This window comes from Triturus cristatus, chromosome 8 (genome assembly GCF_964204655.1).
Source record: "Triturus cristatus chromosome 8, aTriCri1.1, whole genome shotgun sequence".
In the NCBI taxonomy this organism is placed as follows: domain Eukaryota; kingdom Metazoa; phylum Chordata; class Amphibia; order Caudata; family Salamandridae; genus Triturus; species Triturus cristatus.
The window spans coordinates 364,100,329-364,114,293 of record NC_140591.1 but is presented as its reverse complement, the minus strand read 5'-3'; the positions used below and the strand labels follow the sequence as shown (position 1 = coordinate 364,114,293).

At 44.7% G+C, this 13,965-nt stretch overlaps 1 protein-coding gene across 6 annotated transcripts in view; it reads right to left on the bottom strand.

The window, feature by feature from the left end:
* NBEA (neurobeachin) overlaps nt 1-13,965 on the bottom strand; it is a 1,788,010-nt gene that overhangs the window by 1,079,030 nt on the left and 695,015 nt on the right. For all 6 annotated transcript variants that reach the window (XM_085621699.1, XM_085621702.1, XM_085621701.1 and 3 more), the window contains exon 24: nt 12,560-12,713. In XM_085621699.1, coding sequence (XP_085477825.1) covers nt 12,560-12,713 — 154 coding nt within the window. The remainder of the gene's footprint in view (nt 1-12,559; nt 12,714-13,965) is intronic.

Here is a 13,965-nt window from a genome sequence, read left to right as displayed (position 1 = left end):
CACATTCTTGTAAATATGGTGCAGCCTTGCGTTTCGGAAGTGGTGTAGCATGTCGTTAATCCCAGGAGGCTAACGAACCACTCCACCACTTCATTGTACATATCCCCTTTTGATTCTTGTCAGAATTGCCACTTTTCGCTCAAGAATATGGACAACAACAAATCCTTACAGACATAATTTCCTCATTTAAGCATGTTTTCACGACAAACATTCTTCAGCTTTTTGGGACGAAATATTTGTTTTCCAATGAGCAAGCACCAGAGTGTGCACTACCTCACTCTTTTGACTGCATAGTATTTGAGGATGAAAATAGTGTGAAAACGAATTGCTTTTTGATTATTCTTTGATGTGATAACAAGTTTATACACCATATCTGTTCTATGTCAATACTGTAAGAACCATACAAGTCTAAAGGGCCTATTTATAATTTGGTGGACGGAGGTTTGGCAGTCAGGACGACCGAGTAATTTACTCAAACGCCATGACTGCACCTGCGCCTGCCAAAGAATAAAATGACGCCAAGACAGCGGTCATTTTTTAAAGCATTGCCAGGAAATGCAGTCACAGCGGTTCCTGTCAATGCTTTTAGCAGTTTGATGCACGGTTTCGTCAAGCATGACGGAGCCGTACAGCAAACTGTTTTCTTTTTCTATTTTCAAACAGAAAATCCCAAAGAGATTTTCTTTTACAAAATGAAAATGACAATGCTCCGCTCACCATGGGAGTCCTCTCCATGGCAAGGGAAGCATTTTGCAGTGTTCACTGCCCCTTACCGCCAGGGTTTTCCTGGCGGTGACGAGCAGTGAAAACTGACCTCTAATTCCACCCATCTAAATTTGGCGGGTGGAGTTAGAGGTCAACCTCCGATGGACCTTACTCTTTCAGGCTGTCAGAGGGGTTTGACCATGGTGGAGACAGAATAGTCTGCACAGTGATTAACGGGTAGGCTACAGTCCTGGCAGTAAGGATACTCCATTGCCATTATGACGGAGAACCCATACCACCAAGATATAAATCAGGCCTAAGTCTCCTAATGTAATCCTCACCCCCTCTACTCGAACAAAGAAATTCAATTTACTCGTCTATATAGGCAGAATAAGAAAATTTAAATGAGTCAGTCTTCTTTCTAACAGGAAAACGTACTCTCCCAGGAGCCCTGGTTGAGACTCAGACATTATAGAGTAGAGTTGTGACATCAAACAAGACACCAATAGTTCACCAAAGACATCTTCTGCAAACTCTGTGACAGCCAGTTTTACTTCTAAAATTACTGTTTTAATAATTTGACCAATAAAAGACCTAAAAACTATTCACCTTCACTGGTTAAATGCAGTCCCTTTATCTCCATGGAATTAATCCTGGAGGAGATTAGGGCTTTGGAACATTCATATCCAGATGAAATTCTGATTCTCAGAAGAGATTGTATTAAGGTGTTTGAAACTTTCATAAATTCCAAAATGACTTAGACTTCTAACACATTGCAAAAACAATTTGTTCATACAATAATGTAATGATCACTAACTGACTCCTTGTGACTTTGCAACCCTACTTTAACAGACTCTAGAATAAATTAAATGTGTGTTTTAAAAAAAAATTGGCCAAATCCTAATTTCTGCAAAAATTGCTAAAATGTCAATATCTGAAAATGCCCTGTCATTTCAGATCTCAAATTGATATCTAAATCTAAAGGCAATAGGAGTTGAACATTTAACAATGTTCTATTAATAGGTAATGATTCTACTCTTGCTTTTGTAGATTTGTTTTAATAACATTGAGAATATAATAAAGTTTCTAATAAACGAGCAGCATTAAGGAACAAGCTGCTTACCTTTGGTAACGGTATATCTGTAAGAAACATAGGTTAGTTATAGATTCCTTACCTTATAATTTCCCCCAGGCATCAGACTGGACCTGGAAAGTTTTTCGTCAGCACTACCCCTGTGCGTCAGAAGGTGGCGTTAGTCGACTCCGCGTTCGTCGTGGTGGTCGCCGGGATGACGTTGCGATAGCTACATAGATGCCGCCCTTGCGCGCTGACTTCAGTTCTGTACACGACTTTCCACACCAGAAGCGCAGAGCCATGCAAGACACTGACCACTGGTGAAAAAACTAGGACCCTGAAAGGAAGTCCTTACCCTAGAAGTCAGTTCGCAGAACGGGGAGGATGAGTGGAGCGGTAAGGAATCTATAACTAACCTATGTTTCTTACAGATATATCGTTACCAAAGGTAAGTAACTTGTTCATCTGAAAGAAACAGTTAGTTATAGATTCCTTACCTTAGAATAGATACCCCAGCAATACCAACCCCGGAGGTGAGTCTGCGAACTAAGTTCACACCAGAAAATCCTGGAGAACAGAACGGCCAAAAAAGCCGCCTCCCTGGACTTGACTGTCCAGGCAGTAGTGTTTAATGAACGTGTACAGCGATGCCCACGTAGCTGCCTGACAGATGTCATTTAGGGGGACTCCCTGTCCAAAGCAGTAGTAGCTGCTGTTGCCCTGGTGGAATGGGCGCGCAGCCCCACTGGAGGCTCCTTCTTTGCCAAAGAATAGCAGGCCTTGATGCACAGAACGACCCACCTAGAGATGGTCCATTTGTGCACGGCCCAACCTTTCTTAGCGCCCATGTAACCAACAAAGAGCTGGTCGTCCACCCGGAATTGCTTGGTGCGATCCAAGTAGAAGGAAAGCGAATGTTTTGGATCCAGATGGTGGAGCCTCTCTTGCTCTTTTGAAGGATGCGGAGGTGGAAAGAAAGTGGGCAAAGTGATGGTTTGGCCAATGTGAAAAGAAGTGACCACCTTGGGAAGAAAGGAAGGTCTGGTTCTGAGGACGACCTTGTCCGGATGAACAACCAGAAAGGGAGGCTTGGAAGAAATAGCTTGTAGCTCACTCACCCTGCGCGCAGAGGTGATGGCCACCAGAAAGGCAGTTTTCAAGGTTAAAAGCCTAAGAGGACAGTTTGTAGCGTCTCAAAGGGTGCGCACATAAGATAGGTAAGAACCAAGTTCAAGTCACACTGAGGCATTATGAAGGGAACAGGAGGAAAAAGATGAGTAATGCCCTTAAGGAATCTATTTACAGCAGGGGACTTGAAAAGAGAAGGCTGATCAGGAAGCCTAAGGAAGGCTGAAATGGCCGAGAGGTAGCTCTTAAGAGTGCCCAGAGCAGAGCCCTGCTGGGCCAAAGAACGGAGGAACAAGAGAACTTCAGAAAGAGGGGCGGAAAGGGGATCCACAGCCTTTGCTCTGCACCATGTCACAAATTTGTTCCATGTGCAGGCGTATACCGTCTTAGTAGAGGGACGCCTGGCTGCCAAGATAACATCGCAGACTTCGGGAGGCAAGTCAAAAGACGCCAACTGCCACCGCTCAATCTCCACGCAAGGAGGTGGAGGCTGGACAGGTTTGGGAGTAGGGCCGTCCCCTGCTGCTGCGACAGAAGATCCTCCAGAAGAGGCAGTCGGATCGGAGGATCAATGGCCATGTTGAGCAGTTCGGGATACCAGACTCTTCGTGCCCAATCCGAAGCCACAAGAATGACTTGGGCCTGGTCGTGCTTGATCTTCTTCAGCACTCTGGGCAGAAGGGCTATAGGTGGAAAGGTGTATACAAGACCGCAACTCCACTCGCGACGAAAAGCGTTGCCTAGCAAGTGCCACCTTGGAAATTCCAACGCGCAGAATTTCTGACAATGCGCGTTCTCTTCAGTGACGGATAGATCTAACAAAGGCTCTCCCCACTGTCGAAAGAGACCTTGCACCACCTCCAAGTGAAGACGCGATTCGTGATCCATCATGCACCTGCGGCTGAGTTTGACTGCCCAGGCGTTCAGAGAACCTGCCAAGTGTTGAACCACCAGGTAAATGCCCTGATGTTCCAGCCATGTCCAGAGATGGAGAGCCTCTTGGCATAGGGTCCATGACCCCACCCCACACTGTTTGCTGCAGTACCACATGGCAGTGGTGCTGTCTGTGAACACCTGCACTTCTCTTCCCTGGACAGAGGGAAGGAATGACTTGAGTGCAAAACTAATCGCCCGAAGCTCCAGAAGGTTGATATTGAGCCCCGACTCCGCCGGAGACCAGAGACCTCGGATCTCCGCCTCCCCATGTGGCCGCCCCATCCCATAAGTGATGCATGGGTCACCACCGTGAACTCTGGTTGAGGGAGGGAGAGGGATTTGCCGTTGACCTAATCCTGGTTCGTGAGCCACCACTGCAGTTGGCGTGCAGTGCCCTGCGATATCTGGATCCAATTGGACAGGTTCCCCTGATTCTGTGCCCACTGTAACTTCAGGTCCCACAGCAGAGCCCGCATATGCCATCTGGCATGATCCACCAGCAGGATGCAGGAGGCCATCAGGCCCAGTAGCTGGAGGGTCTTCCCGACCGAAACCCAGGATAGAGGCTGAAATAACGGAATCATAGCCCAAATATCCCAGACTCGCTGTTCGGGAGGATAGACCCAAAACTGCGTTGTGTCAAGAACCGCTCCGATGAAGAGGAGCTTCTGAGAGTGAGTAAGGTGTGACATCGGCATGTTGATGGAGAACCGCAGCGAATGCAGGAGGTCGGCCCTAGTCTGGAGGTGGGAGACGACTCCCTGGGGCGAGCCCGCCTTCAACAACCAGTCGTCGAGATAGGGGAAGACGGGAACCCCTGATCTGCGCAGATGAGCTGCGACCACCTCCATCACTTTCGTGAACATTAGCGGGGCGCTGGTAAGGCCAAAACGGAGCACGGTAAACTGAAAGTGCTTGTGGCCTACCTTGAACCGCAGGTAATTCCGGTGGGCCGGCAGGACAGGGATGTGAAAATAAGTGTCCTGCAAGTCCAATGCTACCATACAGTCTCCAGGATCGAGGACAGACCGGACCTGAGCCAGGGTCAACATTTTGAACTTCTCCTTCCGGAGGAAGCGGTTGACGTTCCTGAGATCCAAGATAGGACGCAGGCCCTGGTCCTTCTTGGGCACCAGAAAGTAGTGGGAATAGCAACCACGTCCTACTTCTGGGGCAGGAACTAGTCCGATGGCGCCCTTGGCCAAGAGAGCCATAACTTCCGGTTGGAGAAGGGCCAGATGATCCCCCGACATTCGATGGTACTGAGGTGGCATGGCTGGGGGGTAGTCTCGAAAGGGAGGAAGTAGCCCCTTCAGCCTACTGCAAAACCCACCTGCCTGACGTGATGGTACGCCAGTGGGGGAGATGATGGCGAATTCTGCCACCCAGTGGCGTGTGATGGGCCTGAAAGGTCAGACTAAGAGGCTGTGTAGGCTGCTGCAGAGGGGACTGGCCCACCCGCTGGCCCCTAGAACCACGTTGGTGGTTCCCACGTCCCCGGCCACACTGGGGCTGAACAGCTTGCGCCAGCCTGTGGCCCTGGATGAACGCAGTTGGGCACCCCTTCCTTAGTCACGAAAGGGGCGAAAAGCAGACAATGCAGGGCATGTGGTGGAGAGGCCAAAGGCTTGGCCACAGCCCGAGAGTCCTTGAAGCTCTCTAGCGACAGCCATCAAAAGGCATGTCCATCAGAGTGCTCTGGACATCCCCAGAAAAACCAGTCGACCTCAGCCAGGCGTAGTGTTGAAGGGCTACCGACGTTGAAATCGTCCTACCCAGCGAGCCGGTGGTATTCAGTCCACAGCGGATGGTACACTTCGCTGCATCTCTCCCCTCAGCAACTGCATGGGAGAGCACGGCCCGGGCCTCCTCCGGGCACTGAGGCAGCACTTGAGCCACTGTATCCCACACAGAGTGAGAATAATGGCCCAACAGACATGCAGTGTTTACCGACTGCAGTCCCAATCTGGAGGAAGAAAACATCTTCCCAAGTTGGTCCAGCTTTTTGGATTCCCTATCAGGTGGAGTATTAGGGAAGGCACCTTTGGAAGTTGAGGCTTGGACCACCAAGCTCTCAAGGGATGGGGTGCTCGGAGAGGAAAGTGGGGTCGTCCAGGGCATGGCGATGGAGTCGGGCAATCATCCTATCCACAGGAGCCCCTATGTTGGGCCTGGACCAGGTACCCAAAAGAATGTCTGCTAGGGCTTCATTGAACGGCAGCAGGGTCTCTGAAGAGCTCGTTGCCGGTTGAAGCACCTCTGTCAGGAGGTTAGTCCTGACTGCCACCGTAGGTAGCTCGAGGTGGAGAGCCTCCGCCGCCCTACGCAACACCACTACATATGATGCTCCCTCCTCCGTAGCCACGGTAGGAGGAGACAACATGCCTAGGTCTGGGGAGGTATCCAGACCACTGGCATCCCCCAGTTCCTCTCTCCAGTCCGGATCATAATCCAACTGGTCTGTTAAAGTGTCACCAGACCCCTCCCAGTCGTCCTCACTTTCCTCTGGCTGCCAATCTGGCTGAAAAGGGCCAGGGTGGAACACAGGGACAAAAGTACCCATTGGCGCCGCATCCAGCATCGGTCGACGCCGGTCCGGCTCTGTGTCCACATCAGGGCGGGAACAGAGGTCGACGCCGGCTGGGGGCTCAGCCAGCATCGGTGCGAACTTTGTGCCGGTAGAATCGGCGCCAGTGGAGGTGTAACGAGGTCGACAGGCGCAGATCTGATCCAGGCCTGGATCCAAGGGGGCCCAGCGGTGCCAGGGCTGAAGCCGCTGGCGTCGAAGGCCTAGGGCCCCCTGCCGAGTACGCGGGGCCTGAAGGTGCGCCAGCGGAGTTAGGCTGCCCAAAGATGTCATAAATCGCTTCATAAAATTGCCGAAGCTGGGCAGGGGTCACTCTCAGTCCCGGGAAGGGAGGGAAGGCCGGAGTCGACCCTGAAGGCTCTGCACGTGGAGCAGCGAGAGGGACACCACCCGCACCCATCATCGCATCGGCCGACGGACGAGGGGGAGTCGAAGAGCGATGATGTTTCTTCGATGACTTCTAATGCTTCAACTTACCTGACCCCGAGTGCGAAGACTTAGAAGAGGAGTGATGATGACTCTGCGATCGGTCCCTCGACCTCCCACATGACCGGGACCTTGAGCGACACGGAGCCGACTGCTGGGCCTCGAGGAGCTCTCGGGACCACTCCTGCAAAGACTTCAGCCCATGGTTCAGCAGTCGGAGCACGACTTGGGGTCATGGTTGCGCTCCAGGCAGTAAAGGCACACGCGGTACAGATCCGACATCAGTCGGTTACAGGAACTGCATGCCTTGAAGCCGGGCATCCCTCGTACACCAGGAGTTGATGGACTCAAAAACGAAGTTGACAAAAGTCGAGAAAAAAGTCTGTCAAAAAGTGACTGGAGGTACCGCTCTCTTCGGATCTGCGCTTGCTGGTGCGGAAAAAGAAAGAACTGACATCTGTGTACGAGGGCGGCGTGTATGTAGCTACCGAGACGTCATCCCGGCGACCACGACACCTACGACGAACGCGTTGCCAACCGACGCCACCTTCCAACGCGCAGGGGTACTGCTGATAAAAAACTTTCCGGATCCAGTCTGATGCCTTGGGGTAATTCTAAGGTAAGGAATTTATAACTAACTGTTTCTTTCAGATATGAAAGCTTCAATGAAAATTAAAATGCTTTTAAGTGCAAAAATTGTAGTGGGCAATCATATTTACTCATACTTGGCCTCAAATGGCTGAAGAAACATTGCCTGAAAAGCGGACATGACTAGGAATGCTAAATGTGCATAAAATGCTTATTTCTTGACCTCTCCATGAACGTGTTTTTTTCATAATAAACAATAGTATCATAACTGTTTTCATATACCTCTGCAAAATGTATCTACTTACACAAAGATCTCTCTCAACTCATGATTAGTTTTTGCCATTTAAGTGAGATAATGAAGAAACTCACATGAAGATGCAGCATTTCTTAAAGAAAGGAATGGTTGCTGTGCTGAATGTTTTCTTATCGTTATTAAGAAGTTTCAACTTCCACACAGACCATTGTTCGCAAATGTACAAACTTGATGTATTGGATGGTTAGAAAATGTAGTTTTATATGTGGGAAAGTCATCTTGAAGGCAAAGATGACCCACATGAACTTAGAAATGATACAACTTAATTGCAGACCTAATATTAATGTCTGTGGACTATTGTATTCCTGTGAGAAGAAGAGGAGTGATACTCTTCCTAGGAGAGCATCAAGAGCAGACTGGCTGACTGGAGATGGAAGTAGCAACATGTTGCAAAAGCTTCAGTATGTGCTGTCTATATTATTGTGTGTTCCCAGAGTAGGTTACCAGCGTTTACCACTTTCCAGACCCTTTCTTACCCAGACCTACTTCAATGTTACTTTGAGACTCTACTGAGTTTCTCAAACTCTCTTCATGGGAAGCTCTACTTTGATTTTTGATTTATTGAACTGCTTTTGTATGCCGAAATAGTATGCTTGAATTCTCACTCTCTCTCTTGAACTGGAACCCCTAATGGGTTCTGACTGACACCATTATCTCTCAATTCCTAGAATAGGGATTCTTTCCTTTATGGAATGTGCTTAATGCTTCTTTCTGTATTTTATTAATGCATATTGCTTATTGATTTTTAATAAAATTCTAATGACTAAAATGTATGGATTTAACTTGTGATTTAATAAATATGACTTACTAACATATTTATAATAAAACACTTTAACTCATACCAAACTCTTATTCTTGACTGAAAAATAGATTCGAAATTGTGATTATAATTTAACTGATGTATTGCTTATGATCTTTTCTAAAACAGCAGCAAAGATCCATTTGCCTTGACAACAGAGTAGATACAGAGTGGGAATTAGCCAGGATGATGGTAAACCGAGCAACTTTGATTGTGAACTGATTCCCGCTCCATTACTTTTAAAACTTTACAACTGATTTTTTTCAGTTCAAAATAGCTGATAGCTTATCTACGAATATGATTTGGGTCTGTCAAGACAACTGCCGGAGATAACTTTTTGTCAAAGAAAAAGAGAATGAAGCATGAAAATTCTTTAAAAACCTACTAATATTAAGAAACTTGAACATATGGATTACTCAAATCCCAAGTTTGTTTAGATGAATTAATTAAACCTAAATTTCATTTTAATACAATTTCTACTCTTTCTACAAAAAAAATCATGATGCCATCTACACTGATTATGAAATTCTTAATGCATTTGCACAAACTATAAAAATACTAATGTGCCAGAATTATTACCCCAAGAAGAACAGATTATACAGCATTTACAAACAACAGAGAAGTCCTGGAACAAGTATTGACTTTCTTCTTTGGAAAACAACATTCATTTCTTTAGACGATATTACAAAAGCAATAAATTCAATTACAGGAGAAAAACTGTGGGTCAACCTGGATTCACTATAACTGTTATTCTTACTTTTCCAAAATATTGTTTTCTGATTTACTTAAATTGCATCAATATTTTTCAATTAACAGATTAGCTAAAAGAACTCTCAAAAGGTATGTGAATCTGGTTCATCTCCAAAGAAGCTATGATAAAACTATATATCTATTTCGCTAGTCAATACAAATTATACCAGTTTTGCAAAAATGATTACTTCACATTTACACCCAATTACTCCAAATCTAATAAAGCAAGAATAATCAGTTTTTGTCAAAGGACAATATAACATTTTTGTAATTTACTAACAAGATTAAATGGGGATATATATATATATATATATATATATATATATATATATATATATATATATATATATATATATATATATATATATATATATATAGATATATATATATATATATATATATATCCATTAGCAGCTAAATCTTTGATCATGTGAACTGGTCTTTTAATTTTGAAATTCTCAAATGATAAGGCCTTGGTTCTAAAATAATTAATAATGTATTTATAATATTCATCACCGTAGGCTGCCATTTTTGTCAATAGTTTAATTTCTTCATATTTTGAGTTAAATAGAGGGGTTAGACAATGGTGTCTTATTTCACCTTTATTGTTTATTTTAGCTTTAAAAACTTTGTTTCAAAAGTGAGACAAAATAGTCAAATACAATGTTTTAAAAGCAGTGGCAAACACATTAAGCACACAAAAGATGATGGGAGGGGTGCCAGTGGTTAGACTTATTGTAAGCATTTCTCCCATCATCCTTTGTCAAACACACAAACAAAGACCTCTCATTATGCAGATTTTCATAATTGTATTGATTTAATTCAAACCCTGACTCATCTTTACTAGTTTTCACAGAACTCAGGAAATTTTTCTTTAGTTTCAGTCTTTAAATTGAACTCTTGTACATCTGTTCTAAACACGCCACACCATGTTAAGCATGTTTTCAGTTTTCAATAAACTCAACATATTTATAAAGGTGATCCCGAGGCCATAATCATTTCCCATAATTCACTTCATGTAGGAGAGCAGCACAAATGCAGTCTGCAATCATTCACTTCACCTGCGCTGATTGATACACTTACTGCGATTACTAAGCTTATCTAGTAAAACGCACCTTAATGGGTTGGTCTTACTGTGAAGGTGTCAACATTAGTCTCTCTTCTGGACCATACAAGAGGAGACACTGCAGGGAATCATCTTAAATCATAACGCTCTCTTCAGGACAAACATTCAAGCCTCTTATGCAGTGGTGTGCAGACATGATTATGAAGCCGTGCCCCCTACACATCCCCAGACCAGAGGATTACAGCCCCTGCCCATGGTCTCCAAGGTCCTCACTCAGCCATTCCTTCTCTAGCTCCATTCCTCTCACCTCTCCATTCGCTTTTCCCTTTCACTCTCTCTTCCTCTCCCCTTACTCAGTCTTTCTCTTCCCCATTTCAGTCCCTCGCCTTCCTTATCTCCTTCTCTCTGGCCTTTTTTACATCCCTTGTCGCTTTGGCTTCTACTTATCTCTTTTCTCTTTCATCATTATCCACTCCTTTTAGTCTATCAAATGTTCCTTGCCAATGCCCACCCTCCCCTTATCCTCCACCTCTTTGCTCTCTGTTCACCGTCCTCCACGTCCCACTCACCTTTAGTAAACACAGAGAAGGCTCTAGGCAGACTATGTGTTTAAATAATTCTGATTTCGGCTTTTTAAGGTCGAAGGTCGGACTGGCCTATAGGGCAGTCCAGCAGTGCCGGAAGGGCTGGTCTGACAGATCAGTGTGTGGGTCGGTTTTTAAAGTTGATTTCCCTCCTATTAAAAAACGTTGCCTGTAGCAAGCTGAAATCCATGCAGTCGTTCATACCTTACACAGAGCTTTAAGTGGGATAAAAAAAAAGTCTCTAAAAGAGGTGTGGCTTTAACCATATCTCCTCCTTGTCACAGGGTCGTTGCAAAACACTTGTACAGCATAAAATTATAAGTTCAAATTTGCAAACACAGGACACTTTTTATCTATTTTATTCACTAATGTTGACAGAGCTTTAAGTGGGATGAAAAAACTGGGGAGTCTCTCAAAGGGGTGGTCGATATAATTAAGGCGCGGCTTAAAACATGTAAACTAAATTTCTATGCTAAGCATGGACAGCCGTGCAAACTGGTAATTTGCTGCTTCTGTTTTTGTATCCAGATATATAATACAACAGGTAACATTACACCTACAACAAGCAGGACTATTGGTGCTGCCAATGGTTGTTAGTTGCATAAGATAAATAAGCAACAACTATGGCTTCGTTGTATAGAATATTGAAAAAGCTTCAGTTCTGAAATGACGAGACTTTGAAAGAACTATAACGAGTCTCTTTGAAGTAAATCAAAGGCAGTGAAGGGTGGTACTGCTGCAGAACGAAGATATGTTTTTTTCGATCCTGAGGGTGAGGGCAAAAATGGAGTACACGATAGAGACCCGTCCCAGCACCTGCTTTTTAGAACTGCCGGTGCTGAGCACCGGCAGATCCCGGCATACTTAAAGCCCTGAATGGGGGTCACTTATCTTGGTGCCCAGGCCTATTTTCAGTCCCAGTCCCACACTGGGCAAGTTGGGTCCCTTCTCACCTCTGGTCCCCTGTGACACTGAACCGGCTGCACAATTGATGGCTACGCTCTTCTCTTCCCAGTGGAATAAATTTATTCGTTACTGAAATGAGAACTGCATATTTCAATAAAAATCTGTGTATATAGGATACGATTGTTATTTACTGCAATTCACCTTTCGTATGTTTGTAAACCCTCGAGCGTCATTACTCTCACAGTGTGTAACTCGGTGTCGAGTCCCATAAAGTGCAAAATTGTTGTGTCGCGGAAAGCCTTTCAGACTGGCCTGCCTTCGACTAACATTAGGGGTTTACATTGGCAATGCGGTCAGTTTATGATAATTTTACATTTTTTGCTCTCATTTCCTAAAGCCGACTGATGGTGTGTCACGGACAACTTCGACGTGCGGATTTTTGAAAAAAATAAAAAACTATCAATTAAGGACTGGAAAGTGACATTGGAATTGAAAAAATCACATATCACTAACTACTACTATAATCGTAATACATACAAGTAGCTAACGTATAACTGCTCTTTTTCTTATTGAAGTGATTATTTTCTATCTATTCAAATACAAGGCCGTCATATCATATACAATATATTGATGCGTAGTACTGTTTTACAGTGTACAATTATTGAAATTGCCGCTAGGTGGCAGTGCTGTACTTACAGTGGGTGATGTGGCCGCCGATAACAAGGGCAGAATCCCTCCACAAGCAATAATGATGTTGTCAACCATCTGGGATATGAGGTGAATTGTGTTGTGTACAAAAATAATATTTTCATTGCTATTGACAAAATCCATCACTGACTTTGTGGAGTGGCTGGAAATAAATGGAAACACATAATTAATTACCGGTGTAACTGTCACGCCTGACGGCAGCCGAAAGCGAGCTACCCAAAAGAAGGCAAATAAATAAATACTATGAAAATCAGGATTTTTTTGTGTAATTGTAAGTGTAATTTTCAGTAAGCGTGCGAGGATGTGACTGCCCTGAAACAAAATTGCTACCATATTCCGTAAAACGCCCATATACAGTCAAAAATAGTTTATTAATTCTCGTGCGCGACGCAGGACGGACAGATCCATGCCACGTTTTAACGAAACCACTGGAATTCTAAATAATTTCTATTTGAATAACACATACAACTGAGAACAAAATACACCAAGAGTGCACAACTCAAGTTGGATTATCAGATCCTTATGCCATAAAATCAAAAGTAGTACAGCTCATCTAAATGGAAACAGTTCAGAAAGTCAATGGTAATATTGAAAAGCTGGCATGGATCTGGTCATCCTGAACCTACCTGGGACACCACTGTGATATATATATTCAGTTGACGTGTAAATCTGATATGAGACAAAATGGTCGAACAAGGACTTACCCAGCATTGCACAGTGGGCACCTGGTCCTGATAGGAAACGCATGAAATGCGAGACTTATAACCTGGACCACTTCTATTGTGTTAACATATAAAGGACACCCACATCCCTGAACTTACTCAGAATGCAAACAGAACTGCCTCTTAAGACTGAAAAACCCACAAAACATGGGACAACTTTGGCTGCCAAGGCAGGGATTGGGGAAGAGGTAGAATCAATGCTGCTGCTAAGGGACTACCAAAGGAAGAGAACCGTAAAATGCAAGAGGCGGCCTCATGATATCGCATACAGGATGGGGACACTGCAGTCAAAAGTAATGCCTGCAAGTATTGGACTAGCAGCAGTACTTTAAATGGGCCGGTACTGAGTACCAGCACTTTTTTATTTTGAGAGGGAGAGTACCGCCGCTTCTCAAGAAAAACGTAATACTTTTAATTGGAGAGTACCGACACTTCTCAGAAACAAGCAGGTACTCTGGTACAGAGTGCCTGCACTTCTATTTTTCCATTCCAAGCCCTGACTAGCATTGATGTGCAGGCTATCTTTAATCACTGCAAGCCAAAGCCTAACTCCAGGCCTCTCATCCATTTCTGCCTCTTCTCATTGGTGATGGACAAGTCTCGCACCCTCTCATTGACTGAAAGAAAACACTGAGTCTAACTGAACGGTGAGTTTAAGCAGCAGAAGGGAAA